Below are 17500 nucleotides of genomic sequence, written 5' to 3'. Positions count from 1 at the left end.
AGTGAGTTGGTAACATTCATCAATACACACTAACCTTAAAACAAACCAACGAAAGACAAGCAAGGAACAGTCGAGATAAATATTAGCTATAACATGAGTGATTAAAAATAGACTGCAGTGCCAACCTGTAGACGTTTTGAGGTGGTCAAAGTCATCAGAGGTACTGCTCTAGAGTGGTTCAGGTCATATCTGTCGGATAGGAGCTTTTCTGTGCGTCAGGGCGATTTCCAGTCATCATCTGCTTCCCTCCCCTGTGGTGTACCTCAAGGTTCCATTCTGGCGCCCCTCCTCTTCGCTCTGTATCTGCTCCCCTTAGGGTCTATTATTAAGAACCATGGCATCTCATTCCATTTTTATGCAGATGACCTACAATTATACCTGCCTTTAAAGCGTGACGACCCCAACACCCTAAAACCCCTGTTAGACTGTCTCAGTGACATTAAAGCTTTGCTGGCTAATTACAAAAAAACCGAGGTCATTATGTTTGGACCAAGCAAGCCTGGTACCGCACCTCCAGACATGGGTGCCCTTGACTCATGTGTCAAACCCACATAGTCACCAACCTGGGGGTGAAAATACTAAATAGACAATGATTTTAAAATGGACAAACAAATTAACTCTGTGGTTAGGTCCAGCTTCTTCCAGCTGAAGCAACTCTCCAAGGTCAAGCCTCTTCTCTCCTTTAAAGACTTTGAGAGAGTTGTGCATGCCTTTGTGACAACACGGCTGGACTACTGTAACGCGCTCTATGTTGGAGTTGGCCAGGCCTCGCTGTCGAGTCTTCAGCTGGTCCAAGACGCTGCTGCTCGGCTGTTGACCGGGACACACAAACGGGAGCACATCACTCCTGTCCTCGCCTCCCTTCATTGGCCGCCTGTGCAGTTTAGGGTACATTTTAAGGTCCTGCTGTTTGCTTATAAAGCAATGAATGGTCTGGCCAAACCCTACCCCACAGAGATCCTGCACCCCTCCTTGTTGTCCCTAAATCCAGGCTAAAAAACAGGGGGGGACCGTGCATTTGCGGTTGCAGCCCCCAAACTGTGGAACGAGTTGCCCCCCCCCCACATTAGGCTGGCCCCAACGCTCCCAGTGTTTAAGTGTCACCTTAAAACAAATTTGTTCTCCCTAGCTTTAAAATATTTTTTAGTCTACTCTGCTGCTGTAATTTTGTTTGTAGTTCTGTGTACTCTGTATTGTGTTTGTGTTTTTTTAATTTTTTTTACTATATTATGGTTTTTACTGTGAAGCACTGTGGTCAACCATGTTGTTTTTAAATATGCTATACAAATAACGTTGGATTGGATTGGAAAGTCAGCTTTATTGTCCCTTCTCATAATGTGCAAGACATACAGAGAAGTGAAATTTCCTTTCCCCCTTCCCACAGTGATACAAAAAAAAGGTGTTTCTTAAAGGTAGAATCTGTACTGCCATCAAATTGCCATCAAACGGCGACCTCTAGCCCTTGTGTGGTGTTTGAGTCTGTCAGACCCACTTTCAATGTTTACTAAAAGAGAAATGATTACAGTGAATGATTTTCAACCTGAGACTCATTGGCCTCGACTAGGGGTGTAAATATTTGACCCCACAACGATTCCATTAGATTTAGATTATTCAGGCAACGATTCAATGCATCATGAAATCTCTTCATTTGATTCCCCCGAAAATGTTGAATACAATATGGCAGGGGGAACAAAAAAATATTCAAATCGATGCAGTTGAATCGTCACCTTAGGATCGATGCATTGCGATCCTGTGGCAACAGCTGAGGAAGCTGCTGAAGGACAGAGAGCCTGCTGGGTCACAGCCCTCCAGAGAGGACATGGAACCAGAGCCACCCAAGAAAAAGATGGTCCTCCTACTGATGGGGTCAGACTCAGAGTCTGATGATGAGTCATTGTACACAGACACAACTCTAGACCGGTATAGAGCCCAGTGCCAGCACAGACACATGTCCACTACAGTGCTGTTTGGCATACACAGGTGCCCATGCTTAGATGGCCCATATTGCACAAAATTTACAATTTTATTTTATCTTACTACTAGCTACTACTTATCGTTACCATTCTTGTATTCATTGTTGTTTCTTAATTGTGCACTGTTGAGTCTGAGCTCGAATCACAAAAGTGTCATTACCTGGGCCCTATTCCCCGTACCTGGTTCAACTAAGTCGATCAAAAGTCCCATTATCCAGATTCAATTAACCCGATGTTTGAATCCGGGATTTTCCTGTTCCTCGAACGCTGATTCAGTCTCGTTCATTCGAACCAGACTTGAGACTCAGGATAATTGCGTGCGGCCGCCTCAGCTGAAAAGACAGCAGGTGTCGATCGCAGAAATCCTGATTTTCTAACGCCATTGATTGATTGATTTAAAACTTTATTAACAGATTGCAGAATGGGTACAATGCAGTACGGCTCAATAGCCTCGCCGACAAGTTAAATGCATAATCTATAGGCAAATTTTAAGTCCCTCATTACCCCAATCAATCAGATTATATTTATTTAAACGTGCCTGCTGGCAGTAGGCTTATGGAATGAATAATCAAATGAGATCTTGCTAGCGAAAATAATTAGTTCAACTCTTTCAGAATAAGGATAAAAACAAGCCCAAATAGTATATCTAATTGATACGAATTATATTATGAGGATATCTGTACTGATCGACAAAAAAAATAGAAAGTGAGACAAATAAATACACAAATAGCCTATGTTTTGCCCAAATAGTATATCTAATTGATACGAATTATATTATGAGGATATCTGTACTGATCGACAAAAAAAATAGAAAGTGAGACAAATAAATACACAAATAGCCTATGTTTTGCACTCGCCTCCCTCTCTCTCTCTCTCGCTCTCTCTCTCGCTCTCTCTCTCGCTCTCTCTCTCTCTCTGCATGTCGCAGACGCTGTATGAAAGTGACCAATCAGAGATAAGAGAATACGAGGTGCGCGACTCGAAAACAAAATTCATAAAAAAAGACAGGTGTGGTGACGCCAGATCGCTAGCATGGCAGAGGCTCCACGGAAGAAAGCGAAAACGTACTATTTCCATCCAGAATGGGAAGAAGAATTTCTCTATACCCTGGTGAAAGACAAGTGTGTATGTATGTTGTGCAACCAAACACAAGCACTGCCTAAAAGAGGAAATCTGGAGCGGCACCACAACATCAACCACCAAAATTTCAAAGACAGCTACGCGCCAAAGAGCAGTACTGTGCTGACAAACTGGCAACAGAGTTCAATCTGCATTTTGGTGAGTTCGATGTCATGGGAGATATTGCTGCATTTGTCTCAAACCCATTTGTGCCCATTGATATAGAGCAGGTAGCAGCCAAATTCCAGCAAGTATTTAATTTGCAAAGTGGAGTTGACATGGAGATGGTTGATTTACAAAATGACATGGAGCTGAAAGCCAGATCAAGGGACAGTGACTTTTGGGGACTTGTCAGCAGAGAGAAGTTTCCTCTTCTCACTGCATGTGCACTAAAAGTGAGATGAAAATAATCAAATCAAAGTACAGGAGCCACCTTACTGACAGACACCTCACAGACTGTCTCAGACTGGCAGTCAGTAGCTATGAGCTTAACTACAAAGCACTTGTAGACAGTATCCAGTCACAGCCATCACACTGACTTAGTGACTTGAGTGAGAAACATGACTGTTTTGATGTGAAAAGTGATGCTGCACTTAGCACTGACTGAGAAAGTAGACATACAGTTCTACTTTATAAAATGCTAATTGTAAATATGTTTGTCAATGTTAATATGAGAAGGTCCACATTACAGTTCTACTTATGTTTTGATGTGAAGAGTGATGCTGCAGTTAGCACTGACTGAGAGTACATATTACAGTTCTACTTGTGTTTTGATGTGAAGAGTGATGCTGCACTTAGCACTGACTGAGAGTACATGTTACAGTTCTACTTATGTTTTGATGTGAAGAGTGATGCTGCACTTAGCACTGACTGAGAGTACATATTACAGATCTACTTATGTTTTGATGTGAAGAGTGATGCTGCAGTTAGCACTGACTGAGAGTACATATTACAGTTCTACTTATGTTTTGAAGAGTGATGCTGCACTTAGCACTGACTGAGAGTACATGTTACAGTTCTACTTATGTTTTGATGTGAAGAGTGATGCTGCACTTAGCACTGACTGAGAGTACATGTTACAGTTCTACTTATGTTTTGATGTGAAGAGTGATGCTGCACTTAGCACTGACTGAGAGTACATGTTACAGTTCTACTTATGTTTTGATGTGAAGAGTGATGCTGCACTTAGCACTGACTGAGAGTACATATTACAGTTCGACTTATGTTTTGATGTGAAGAGTGATGCTGCAGTTAGCACTGACTGAGAGTACATATTACAGTTCTACTTGTGTTTTGATGTGAAGAGTGATGCTGCACTTAGCACTGACTGAGAGTACATGTTACAGTTCTACTTATGTTTTGATGTGAAGAGTGATGCTGCACTTAGCACTGACTGAGAGTACATATTACAGTTCTACTTTGACATTGCATGTAATTAGAATACAGGCAAATAAAAGTAATTTAGTTTAAAGTACAATCTTGGCTGTCTTTTTCTCTCAACGCTTCAATAGGTAGATCTTGCCTTCACCAAAAAAAAAGTGATCTTGGGCTTAAAAAGGTTGGTGACCACTGCTCTAAGCTCTTTCTAGTATCGTCCTGCACAATCGGAAGTATTGTTTTATCAGATCACGGCCCTATATATCTGGTCTACTCCCTGTCAGAAGAGAGGGCACTGTCGAGGCGTTGGCGTCTCAACCCATACCTCCTCAAGGATGATATGTTTGTCTCTTATTTCGAATCGGAATTTAAAATGTTCTACTCAATTAACTTGCATTCTACGGATAACCCGTCTCTGCTCTGGGAAACATCCAAGGTATTTTCTCGCGGACTGATTATGTCTTACGTATGATCCAAGAAACGCAAGAAAAATGAACAATGCAAACTTCTTGAATCCAAACTAGCCGACCTTGAGAATCAACATGTTTCAAACCCAGCCCTGGCTGTGCTTATAGAGCTTACGGCCACCAGAACCGCGTTAAACACTCTTCTGATCCAGGACGCCGAATACTCTCTTAAATTTGCCAGACAGAGAATGTACGAACACAGTGACAAGCCTGGTAGGTGCCTAGCTAACTTGGGGAAAAAAAGGGCTGACACCCAAGTAATAGCCTCAATCTCGGACTCCAACGGGGTCAGGTCCTTTGACACCAAAACTATTAATAAAGAGTTTGCCTCTTTCTATGCCCAACTCTATAGGACTGAACGACCCGATGGTGCTCTCTCTGACATGCAAGCTTTTTTCGCTGACTTGCACCTCCCTAAGGTATCGAAAGATCAGAACTTGCTCCTTAACGCCCCAATTACGAAGGAAGAAGCTCTGTGCGCCCTTAAGGGTATGTCATCTGGTAAGGCTCCGGGCCCGGACGGTTTCGGATGCGAATTCTATAAGGAATTCTGTCATATTCTCTTGGATCCCCTGCTGGCAATGCTTAATCACTCCTCTGAGGTTGGGATATTACCCCAGTCCCTACGGGAGGCTAATATTTGCCTTCTCCTTAAAAAGGGTAAATGCCCTGAAAAGTGCGCCTCCTATAGGCCTATAGCCCTACTTAATTCTGACCAAAAATTACTCTCCAAGATCCTGTCCATGCACCTAGAAAAAGTACTCCCTTTTATTATTAACGAAGATCAGACTGGTTTTATTAAGGGTAGGAACTCTACCGACAACATGAGACGGCTCCTTAATATCATCCAAATGACTCGTGAGACAGACCACCCCGCGGTGGTTCTGTCTCTCGACGCGGAGAAGGCATTCGACCGTGTAGAATGGCCGTATTTGTTTCTAACCCTCGCTGAATTTGGCCTAGGAAACACTTTTATTGACTGGGTCAAGGTTCTTTACAACTCACGGATGGCGGCGGTCCTGACTAACGGGCTTAGGTCTAACAACTTTACTCTACAACGGGGGAACCCCCAAGGGGTTACTATTTGACATGGCCATAGAACCACTCGCTCAGGCCATAAGGCAGTCAGCCGAGATCTCAGGTATTAGAGTGGGTGAGAGGGAACACAAAATCACTCTTTACGTGGACGACGTAGTAGTAGTAGTTTATTTTTTCAATCATCATCACACACAGTACAATATACATCATCATTTATCAATATTTGATTATTTACAGTGACTGAAAAGGTACAGACTGAAGCATAGTGCTTATATGTGCCTGTCCTATATTCTTACCAAAAAATACAAACATTTAGACTCCAAAACAGTATCTAAAGAAAAGAAAAAAAAAGCAAGCAAAACAGTATTATTCATCCTTGTAGTTTTTCAAAATGTAGCTTTACAAAAAAATACTAAAATGTAGATTCCAAAACAGTATTCTAAAAGAAAAAAAACAAAACAAAACAGTGTTATTCACCCTTGTAGTTTTCAAAAATAGCTTTACAAACCTTTAAACGTACTGATCTTTATATCTAAACCTGACTCTTCCATCCCATGCCTAACCCGCATTATCTCCACATTTGGAACCTTCTCGGGGTACAAAATAAATGTTTCCAAATCCGAAGCAATGCCACTTGGGACACTTAAATCCATTCCGATCCTGCCCGAGCCCTTCCCATTTCGCTGGTCGCCCTCCGGCTTTGTTTACCTAGGAATATTTGTGACACCCACCTATGATACATTGTTTAAGGCCAACTTTCCCCCCTTTTTAGACACCATAAGGGCAGACTTAGTTAGATGGGCCGCTTTACCAATCTCCTGGCTGGGTAGGATAGCCCTCGTCAAAATGAACGTACTCCCCAGACTATTATACCCTCTCCAAATGATTCCAGTGCTGCTGACAAACAAGGTTATCAAGGTGCTAGAAGGCTGGCTAAGCTCATTAATTTGCAATGGGAAGAAACCGCGTCTGAAAATGGTCAAATTACAGATGGATAGTGAAGATGGGGGTCTAGACCTACCTAATATTAGACATTACCAACAGACCCGCTATCAATCTGGCTAGACATTGAATCCTCGCAATCTAAGTCCCCCCTGTGGAACCTACTATTTATCAAAGACTTTAAGTCTGTTAGGAAAATATGCTCTAACCCCATCACACTATGCTTCGTCAAGGCCTGGAAGACTGTCCGTAAGGTGGAGGGCCGAGCTAAGCTGACCTCTCCTCTTACCCCGATTGTAGGCAATCCTGACTTTAAGCCAGACCAAATTGGCGGCGGCTTCAAGACCTGGCATAAGCAGGGCATAATTGATCTTGGCCACTTGTTCGATGGCCAGACCCTAATTTGTCTGCAGCAGCGGTATGGCCTATTGAAAACGGAATTTTTTAGATACTTACAAATTAGGCAGTTTATCACCAAGGACACCTCACTGTTAACTAACAGTTCCACCTCGCAGGTGGAGAAAGCCCTCTCCTTACAGATCCCTAAAAAACAAATATCTATCTTCTATAGTACTCTAAACCTTCATTCATCTTTATCTTCCCTTGTTACTAAACAGTCCTGGGAAAAAGACTTTGACATAATAATAATAATAATAATAATAATAATAATAATAATAATAATAATAATAATAATAATAATAATAATAATAATAATAATTCATTTAATTTATATAGCGCTTCTCAATAACCCGAAGTCGCTGACAGTAGTCGGGAGCAGGAGTACAAACAAAGAAACGAAAGCAAAGAAACAAAAACAAAAACAACAAAGAAACAAAAACAAAAGGAACATGAGACCATGGGGGGAACAGGGGAGACAGCCTGATACACAAAAAAAAAAAGACTGGAGCCAGACATCAATCAGGTTGGAGGGGAGGGGGGGTTTTAGGGGTGGGGGGGGTTGAAGGCAAGGGAGAACAGGTGGGTTTTGAGGCGAGCTTTGAAGATGGAGAGTGTAGGGGAGTCTCTGATGGACTGGGGGAGGGAGTTCCAGAGTCGGGGTGCAGTGCGAGAGAAGGCCCGATCTCCGAAGTTTTTAAGCTTGGATGTCGGGACAGTGAGGGAGGCAGTGGAGGAGGACCGGAGGGAACGGGTGGGGCGGTAGGGGAGAAGGAGATCAGTCAGGTAGGGGGGGGCCAGGCTGTGGAGGGCTTTGAAGGTGAGGAGTAGTGTTTTAAAGTTAATGCTGTGTTTGATCGGGAGCCAGTGGAGGGAGTGGAGGACATGAGTGATGTGTTCGCGGGACCGGGTGTTAGTGAGGAGGCGGGCGGCTGAATTTTGGACCATTTGCAGGTTATGGAGGGTGCGGGAGGTGATACCAGTGAGGAGGGAGTTGCAGTAGTCCAGGCGGGAGGAGATGAAGGCGTGAATGAGGGATTCAGCAGCGGGGGGGGAGAGGCAGTGACGGATTTTTGCGATGTTGCGGAGGTGAAAGTAGGATATTTTTACATAGAGATCAGGGATGTAGACTGGCAGGATGCATGGACCTACGCAAAAAAAATCTCTTTTTGCAACCGCACCAAGGCTATCCAAGTTAGAATCTTGCACCGCATTCATATTACCCCTGCCCTTAAGAGTAAAATGGATCCCAATACATCCCCACTCTGCTTTAAATGCAAGATAGAGACTGGAAACCACGTCCACTGCTTTTGGACCTGTGTAAAGCTTCAGAGCTATTGGTTCGACATCTTGGGGAACTATCTGACATATTTCAGACCCCCATCGAACTGGATCCCCTCTGCCTCTTACTAGGCCTGACATATTTCAGACCCCCATCGAACTGGATCCCCTCTGCCTCTTACTAGGCCTCCCAGATATTCATATTGCCAATTTCAAACATAAGAGACTGTTCAATCTGTTGATTTGCTGCTAGGAAGAACATTCTGTTGTTCTGGATCAAGGAAGAGGTCCCATCAACAATATCATAATGGAATGCATTCCCTGTGAATATATCACGTGCATGCTGCACTCCAAGTTGGACACATTTTATGAAATATGGGACCCATATCTATCACATATTGGACCTGCGCTATCCACCACTGTACTCGCCGGATTTCCCCATTACCCATAACCTCCCTATAGACCAATGCTGCCTTGTTTTTGTCTGATTGTGCTGGTATTGTTGCAGAGGGAACCGTAATTAATGTAAATGTGCTTACATATACATGCACACATACACACGCTCACACCACACATATACGCATGCACACACATAGAACACACTAGGGCTGACCCCTATTAATCGATTAGTCGACTAATCGGTCGAAAGGAGCCGTAGTCGACTGGCCAACCTCTTAGTCGAATATAATTAAAAAAAAATGTATCATTCTTTCCAAAAGAAAAGAGGCCTAGAAGCGTGGCTAACGCTAATGGCATGCATACCAGAGGCTAACTGCCTACGAAAACAGGCACAGAGGCACTGAAAGAGGATTTCACCCATCTAATGAACACACTAGACTAGACAAATATCAAGATGTATCCATCAGTGGACCAATTGCATGCTTTTGCAGAGGACAAGAAGCCTTCAGTCGACTCCTTCAGACATTAAGCACCCCCCACAGCCCAAATGGAATGATAATTTTTTTTTTAAATTACAAATATTATATATATATATATATATATATATTTTTTTTTAAGTCGACCAATAGTCGACTAACGGCAAATTTTGGCCAATCCTAGTCGACCATCCAAATCCTTAGTCGAGGACAGCCCTAGAACACACATCACTCACACACATGCAACATGCAAGCGTAATTTACACAGGCATATTGTGAGAACTGGGGTCTGGAGCACAGCCCAATTGCTGAATACACGAGAGGAGATAGGAGCGGTTTCAAGGGTGTTTAATTGTCAAATGAGCAACACAGGAATTGGGGGGAATAGAACGGGGTTATGTTCTGTCTTGTGGCTGCCGTGGCGGCAGCGAGCGAGCAATCGGTCCTTGTGCTTGTCTTGGAAGCTGCTGGGCTGCAGCGGGAGAACAAGTGTTCCTCTTCGGGGACAGGAGACGTCCAGGCAGGGACGGCGGTCCTTTGGGGCACATGAGAGAACAGGTTAGAGTAGGCAAATACAAGGTTGGAATCCAGCAGAGCTTTAGGCAGAGACGTCGTACCTGGGTAGTGGTCATTAATACCACGACAGCTTCTGGTCAGCGTCGAGGAGTAGAAGTAGTCCCCCCATCTAGAGCTGCCGCGGTATCGGTATTACCGCGGTATCGCTGTTACATCATGCCCACCGCAGCGTTGGGCTGAATACCGGCATCACCGCTGTTTTTTATTATATTATCATTATTATTACGCTCTCGTTGGGCTTGCGGCTCTGCAGATATACCCTACTTCTCTGTCGAGATTCCAAGCGACCCTATTGGGTACCAGAAAAGTCACATGAAACACTGCAGACCACTGATTGGTCAGAAGAGATACGCGTCACATGCTTGGAGCATCTTGCAGTGCGTTTACTTCCTGAATCTCAGCCATCACAACACGGCTAATAGTACGTTAGCTCCCACCGGAGACCGGAGTGGATTACCGACGCCGTCGCTCCTCAGGGAACGAGGCATAATGATTATACTGCAACGAAATGTTATAATAAAAGCCCTTCGTTCTATACACTTGTCTGATTGAAAACTTTATTAACAGACCGCAGAATGGGTACAACTCGGCACGCTCTGAGCAAAGAAAGGAACTTAGATATTAATTGAGTAACGCTTGCCTTGCTATGTGGTCCGGTAAATACGAACCTGTAACTATACTAACGTTAATGCCACAAATCGAATACCTTTGTAATCATAAGTAGTAACGTTATAATAATAATAAGAAGAAAGGGTCGGGGGGGTAACCGGCGGGCGCGACACCGAGGGGAGACTTCGAATCCGTGTTTCACTTTTGATAACGAATGCGTGCATGCCGAATCCCAAACAATATCCATGCTGCAAAGTCATCCTCTAAAGATAGACATTTAGACTAGAGGCAGGCTATATGCTATATAAAGAGTAGACTACAAAAAAAATGCATTCAAACTTTTTTTTTGTGTGTGTGTGCGGTAATACCGCGGCGGTAGGAAATATTTTGCAAATGTGTGCGGTAAGGAAAACAGCAATACCGCGGCAGCTCTACCCCCATCAGGGGAGGATTGAGTGCAGCTGTGGAGAGTGAGGTGCCTGACCGTGTGTGAATTAGGGGGATGGAGTGCAGCTGGGCGTATGAGGGTAAAGGGAAGGGTGGATGGAGAAGGAGAGGATGAGGAGGAGTGTGTAGTGGATGGAGAGGGGGATGAAGAGGAGCGTGTGGAGGACGTGAGGGGAAAAGGAGGGGGAGTGAAGTATGCCCGTGCTGTGATTATGACACATATCAAACAATCACACATAAAACATGCACATAGGTAATGCACACGCACACATGGGTAGGTAGAACACACATATATAGCACACATAGGTAATGCACACACATAAGAGCCACATTTATTTTACATTTTATTTTTATTATTTTACTTTCTTGTTTGCCTGTCTCTTGTGCTGTTATTATTGTAGTTGTCTCCAATGTTCCCTCTAATTATTTTTTGGTCTGAGCAAACACTCAAACCTCCTGAGCAGACATCAGCAACTACTGAGCAACATACGTCACCTGCCGATTAACCGGTTAGTTGATATGCGGCGGTTTGTAAAAAATCTGAGAATCTTAATTTCACTTAATGTCTAACATAAAAATATATACATTTTGCTGATACACAGAGAAATAATACAAAAAGGCATATTATATTCCTTAATCAAATATTTATTTGACCATTGATTGACGATACAGAGCATAGTCCTTACTTTGGCTGGGTTGGCGGCGGCGGTGTGAGTCGTGTCACTAACTTTTGTCTTTTTAGGAGGCTGACTCGTCATTATTTTATTAAGTGAATTATAATGCGACTTCAAGGGTGACCATATTGTGATTTTTTTTAAAGAGGACACTCTGCCTTCAGCCTCAAGATACTTAATCAAAGTTTACTCAAAGATGCCTTATCATTATAATATATTTAAAGTATACCTCCTCTGTATGGATATAAAATTATTGTTTATATTATTTTATATAACAAAATAATATCTCTATATAACCAAAGTTACTCAACATGCTGTATTATGCCTAAAGTAATCGCAAGAAAATAACTAAATCAACCTATGACAAAATAATATATATTTTCAAGTCTTACTGGACAAAATAAATAACAAGAAAAATATTATGTAATGTTCTAAATAATACCTCTTCTGTATTAGAAAATCCAGCTTTAAAAAATATATCTTTATCTTTTCAATGTAATGTAAATTATAAAACAGTAACCTCACAAAGATACTAATTTAAAAGTGCACTATGCAGTTTCAGATTTGTTGCAATTAGTGTACTAAACTAATTTATTACACACATAATCCTTAGAATGATTGTATCATAAGCATCTTATCAAACCAAAACATCATTTTGAGGCATAGTTTTAAATTATTTTCTTTCTCTCTCTGTATAGCTGCATTCTTCAATCAATTCGGTCAACTTTGCCATCAAACTCTCGCCTCGCACTGCTTTGTTTGTAATTATTTTGCTGTGTCCATGTGAGCTTTGAGATCGCCAGCACCTTTATTAGACACATAAACATATGGTCAAGCTTTGCACGCGTTGCACTCCGCTTCCAATTAGTCTCGACCGGGATGATAAATTGGAAGTTTTCTCTGCAGTTCATCTGTAATGTACATTTTCGCGTTTGCATTGTGAGGAGCCAGCGATGCTGGTCGGATCTGTCCACTTCCTCATCTGTTGTGTGTGTCTGTGTGAGCGTGCAGTAGCGCTGCCCACAAAGCACTGAAAGCGGGGCTTCTCTTGGTAACGTCACACGCAACAGGGTTAGGGATGGTTAGGGATGTCCCGATCACATTTTTTTGCTCCCGATCCGATCCAGATCATGTGATTTTGAGTATCTGCCGATACCGATCTTTCCCGATCCGATCAAAAAAAAAAAAATAAAAAAAAATAATATATATATATATATTTTTTTTTTATCCCAATTTCTCATATTACATTCACCCTGAATGTTGACGTTATCCAGGTGAAAAGTTAACTTCATTCAAGCGAGGCATTGCAATCCTTGACATAAATTATTTGATGTATAATTAAATCAAAGGAAATGCGTTTAGGTCTGAGAGTGTGGCTGGTCTGCCGTTCTGATGCTGGATACTATTGTTTTTTTTTGCTAAATTCTTCTGCTCTGTGTGACAATAAATAAATGAATGATGATATGCAATTTAAAACTAAACCAAAACTAAAGCCTCAGTATGAGTTTAAGACGTGAACATGGTCATGTTTGTTGAATAAAAAAAAAAAGTATAAAAAAAATAAAAATAAAATCGCGACCGATTTCAGATGGAACATTGGTTGTCACTGTTATTATTATTGTTATTGTCAATGTTATTGTATTGTGATGTCTTGTTCTATGTATGAAAAATGGAAAGTAAAAACATTTATAAAAAATAAAAATAAACATTAAAACACTTAACACTTATATATGTACACATTCAATTTAGCTGCTGCGGCTTATATTCAGGTACGGCTTATAGTGCGAAAATTACGGTAGTGTTCTTACCTTGTATCTGATGTAATGCAAAAGAAATAATCCAATTATCTCATCGCCATTTGAAGTACTGGGCACGGAGGTCCGTGCCACGTTCAACAGCATTGCATATTGAGGGGGGGGGGGGGGGGGGGGGGGAGAAGCCTCGCAGATGTATCGTTGAAACAGATTACCTCGCCTGAGTATTTAAACCCTGCCTGCACGGCTTGAATCGTCCCAGAAAAGAAACTAGACCATTCCCAATGGGGTGCAATACCAACTGGAAGGCGTAGGCGGTGGTATTTGCCCTTTTGCGAGCTCAGACCTATTCCCAACGATAACATCAGGCTGGATGGATGAAAATGAATGGATATCGCTAATAAAAGAAATAACGATTAAAACCCGACTATACTCTGGTCTGGCACTCAAGCGATGGCGAGTTAACCCGACTATCATCGTGACTGGCGCTGAATGAGTTAAGCAAGACACTTAACCCCTAATTGCTCCCGATGAGCAGGTTGGCACCTCGCATGGTTGCCTCCGCCATCGGTGTGTGAGTGAATGGGGAAAGATTTTTAGGAACAAATTGTAAAGCGCTTTGGATAAAAGCGCTATATATATGCAGCCATTTACCATTTAAATAAAGTTAACATCTGTTAAGTGTTTTTACATTAATTGCTATGGCTTTATTGTATTCAAATCCCAATAATGTTAACATTGGGTGAGTAACAAAAACACGAACACCACACAAAGGCTAGGCAAAAGAGCCAGGCTTGATATTACACTTCTTGTCTTTTGCATAGAGGTCGCTCATTGTTTGGCGGTCTACAGATTCCACCTTTAAGACAATCAACTGTTTCTCCGATTATTATTATCAGATACTGCTGATAATTATAACAATAACTAACAGATAATAACATTTACACAGACGCTTTAATTAATCCTATATCTTCTTTCCTCTTTAGAATATGAAAAATGAAGAGATGAGCACCATCGTTGTCATGAACCTGGTAAGTGACTTATGTGTGTCTCTCCTTTGCTTCTATACAGACTCCCCATGTCTGAACAGTATGTTTATTACTTCCTAGTTTACTAGTTATAATTGTTCTACATTTCATTAACATAAGAGCCTTCTCTCTCTGTAATAGTAGTACTCTGACTCAATGCCACAGCAACGCTCGCTCCACACAAATACTCACCCCAGTCGGAAAGAAACACACTTGGAATTACAATACGCAGTTTATGTGAAATGAAAAATCATGCAAATGGATTGATTTTATGCATGGAAAAATGCACATGGATATCATCCCCAGCGTTAACTGATCACTGTGGCGAGAGACTGTGAAATAAATAGATGAAACGCCCAACAGGTTACGTTTCTAATTGGAAAGTTTCCCCTCCTGTCTCTCTGTTTCTCTCACTCTAATGGAGCTTTTTTCTTCTTTATTAATCGAAGCAATAGATTGACTTGAGCATCACAGCCGTGATCTTACATCAAGTGTTCTACTGCTGCTTCTATAGAATAGTGTTTAAACAATATCTGATTTCACGTTGTGAATGAAACGCAGAGATATCAAGTTTCGATGAAGAGTTAACTTAATTGTAGCTCTTTACATGCGTTGCTAAGCGAAGGTCGTGGCAAAGGATACTCGGCTCTCGGCCAATCAGATTGCTTGGTCACAACCAGCTGTTGTTTAATCCCTCCTTTTTCTGAGTTTTTGAGTATTTCCTTTTGTGAGGTACTTGAGTACATACACACATACACATGAACACAAGAAAACAAATATGCACAATATGGCTGCCCCCTCTTAGGGCATAACAAAAAATATTGTTTGTTTCCTGTTGGTTGTCAGTTAAGGCCATGGGTAGGTAGGGCATTTATTTTATTTTATTTTTTATTTTATTCTTTCCCACGGCGACTATGAATAGGGAATTTCTTTATTTAATTAAAATGTTCACAACAACATGGATGCATGTACTCTGCCAGCATGTTTAATATCCATAATAGTAAAGGTTTGACTAAGATTTCTATGAAACTTTATTAAAAAAAGAAAATAAAACGGATACAATTTTTTTATTTTTTTTTTTTTTTAATTCATAAAATATATTGGGTCGCACCTAAATCGGCAGGGTCGGTCGGCAACCGGAAACAAACCATTATTTTTTTAGGCCTAGTCAATGATCGGTTAATCGGTTGGTTTGGTCTTAGTCGACTTTGTTAGTCAATTAATTGTTTTTTATTCTTTCTTCCACGCTGAATGGGTTAATTTTATGATAAGCACATCTCTAGTAAGCACTCAATTTAATACAGTATTTCTGTGTGATTGCTTGTGGGAAACACAATTTTACAGATGTGTTGATTAAATCGACTCGTCTGCAAAGTCCCATGACTATTTGTCGAATAAAGAATTTCTTAAAGATCTCCTCCACACATGTTTTTATCAATGTTGTATATTAAATAACAATCTGTCTGGTATGGTTCTCCCACCAGTGTTCAGTAAACTACTGAAAAGGGCAATAGCGGCATCCCTACACCTTTGGCCTCATTAAGAATGCAATTCTCTGTTAACTTTCCATTTTTCCACCTAAATTGTTCGCCAACAATTGGTTTCACCCAAACACAACGCTTCTTAGCTTACACAATGTTTGTTATAACTAAGATTTGCTCGGGGGGAAATACAGCTTTTGTGCATAGATCATTAGATGTTAGCATTTCATGTTAGCATTTCATGTTAGCAGTTAGCATTTCATGTTAGCAGTTAGCATTCATGTTAGCATTTCATGTTAGCAGTTAGCATTTCATGTTAGCAGTTAGCATTTCATGTTAGCATTTCATGTTAGCAGTTAGCATTCACAGGACTAGTTGCGTCACACAGGCGGCTCAGAACTTTGAGGAAGTACAGACAAGCACTATGGGCACTCGGGTGACAAGTTCTGCAGAAATAACAATCTGTAGTCTTGTAGTCAAAATCGTGCCTCCAAGAGGAGTTAACTGTAGAAAAAAGCATTTGAGTGGAGGGACCTTTAAGTCGAGGACAGCCCTAACTCACAAACATAAACACACACAGAGAGGCACGGACACACACATACACACCGGCATGGACACACACACTGACCTTTGTGACTACATTCTGACAGGAGTGGACAGACCATCGGTTTACATGGGAACCTAAGGACTATGATGGGATCAATGTGATTCGTATCCCGGCTATGAAAGTCTGGCTTCCTGACATCGTCCTCATCAACAAGTAAGCACCTGTGTTTAGTGCACTAGCATGAGCACTCCTTGACACAAACGCAGAAAAGTCGGCTGAAGTTGATCCCTAGATTCAGTTTTGAGGTTTCCTGAACCATTAAATATGGATTTTAGAACAGTATGGAGTACATTTATTTATATTATGGATTATCATTATCTATGGACAACTATTAGATAGCATAGTAGGGATTCATATCAAGTTCAAGTTCAAGTTTCCTTTATTGCCATGCAACCAGGTTGGTGGTATTCTTGTTCGGTACAGGCCAGGGTGGATACATAATACAGTACAACATGACACAATAAATACATAAATACAGCACAGCACAACATAGCACAACATAAACACACAGAAGATCTAGTCCATCTGTCAGGAGCTTGGTTAGTGTGGGGGCGGAAGGGGGAGAGGGGGGCCAAGGGAGTTCAGGGTCCGAATGGCGGTGGGGAAGAAGCTGTCTTTGAAGCGGGTGGTTTTGGAAAGGATGTCCACCGGTCTACCTGTCCACCTGTCTTGTCTGTCCGTCTCTCTCTCTCTCTCTCTCTCTCTCTCTCTCTCTCTCCCTCTCTCTCTCTCTCTCTCTCTCTCTCTCTCTCTCTCTCTCTCCTCTCTCTCTCCTCTCTCTCTCTCCTCTCCTCTCTCTCTCTCCTCTCCTCTCTCTCCTCTCTCTCTCTCTCTCTCTCCCTCTCTGTATTTGGAT

At 41.7% G+C, this 17500-nt stretch overlaps 1 protein-coding gene across 1 annotated transcript in view; it reads left to right on the top strand.

The window, feature by feature from the left end:
* LOC311246179 (acetylcholine receptor subunit beta-like) overlaps window positions 1-17500 on the top strand; it is a gene marked incomplete at its 5' end in the record, with an annotated part of 71209 nt that overhangs the window by 48170 nt on the left and 5539 nt on the right. The window contains 2 exons of the mRNA XM_084336297.1: window positions 14515-14559; window positions 16688-16797. Coding sequence (XP_084192423.1) covers window positions 14515-14559; window positions 16688-16797 — 155 coding nt within the window. The remainder of the gene's footprint in view (window positions 1-14514; window positions 14560-16687; window positions 16798-17500) is intronic.

This window comes from Notolepis coatsorum, assembly GCF_963971535.1.
Source record: "Notolepis coatsorum genome assembly, chromosome: 1".
NCBI lineage: Eukaryota > Metazoa > Chordata > Actinopteri > Aulopiformes > Paralepididae > Notolepis > Notolepis coatsorum.
The sequence above is the reverse complement of the archived record's forward strand: the minus strand, read 5'-3'. Positions and strand labels throughout refer to the sequence as shown.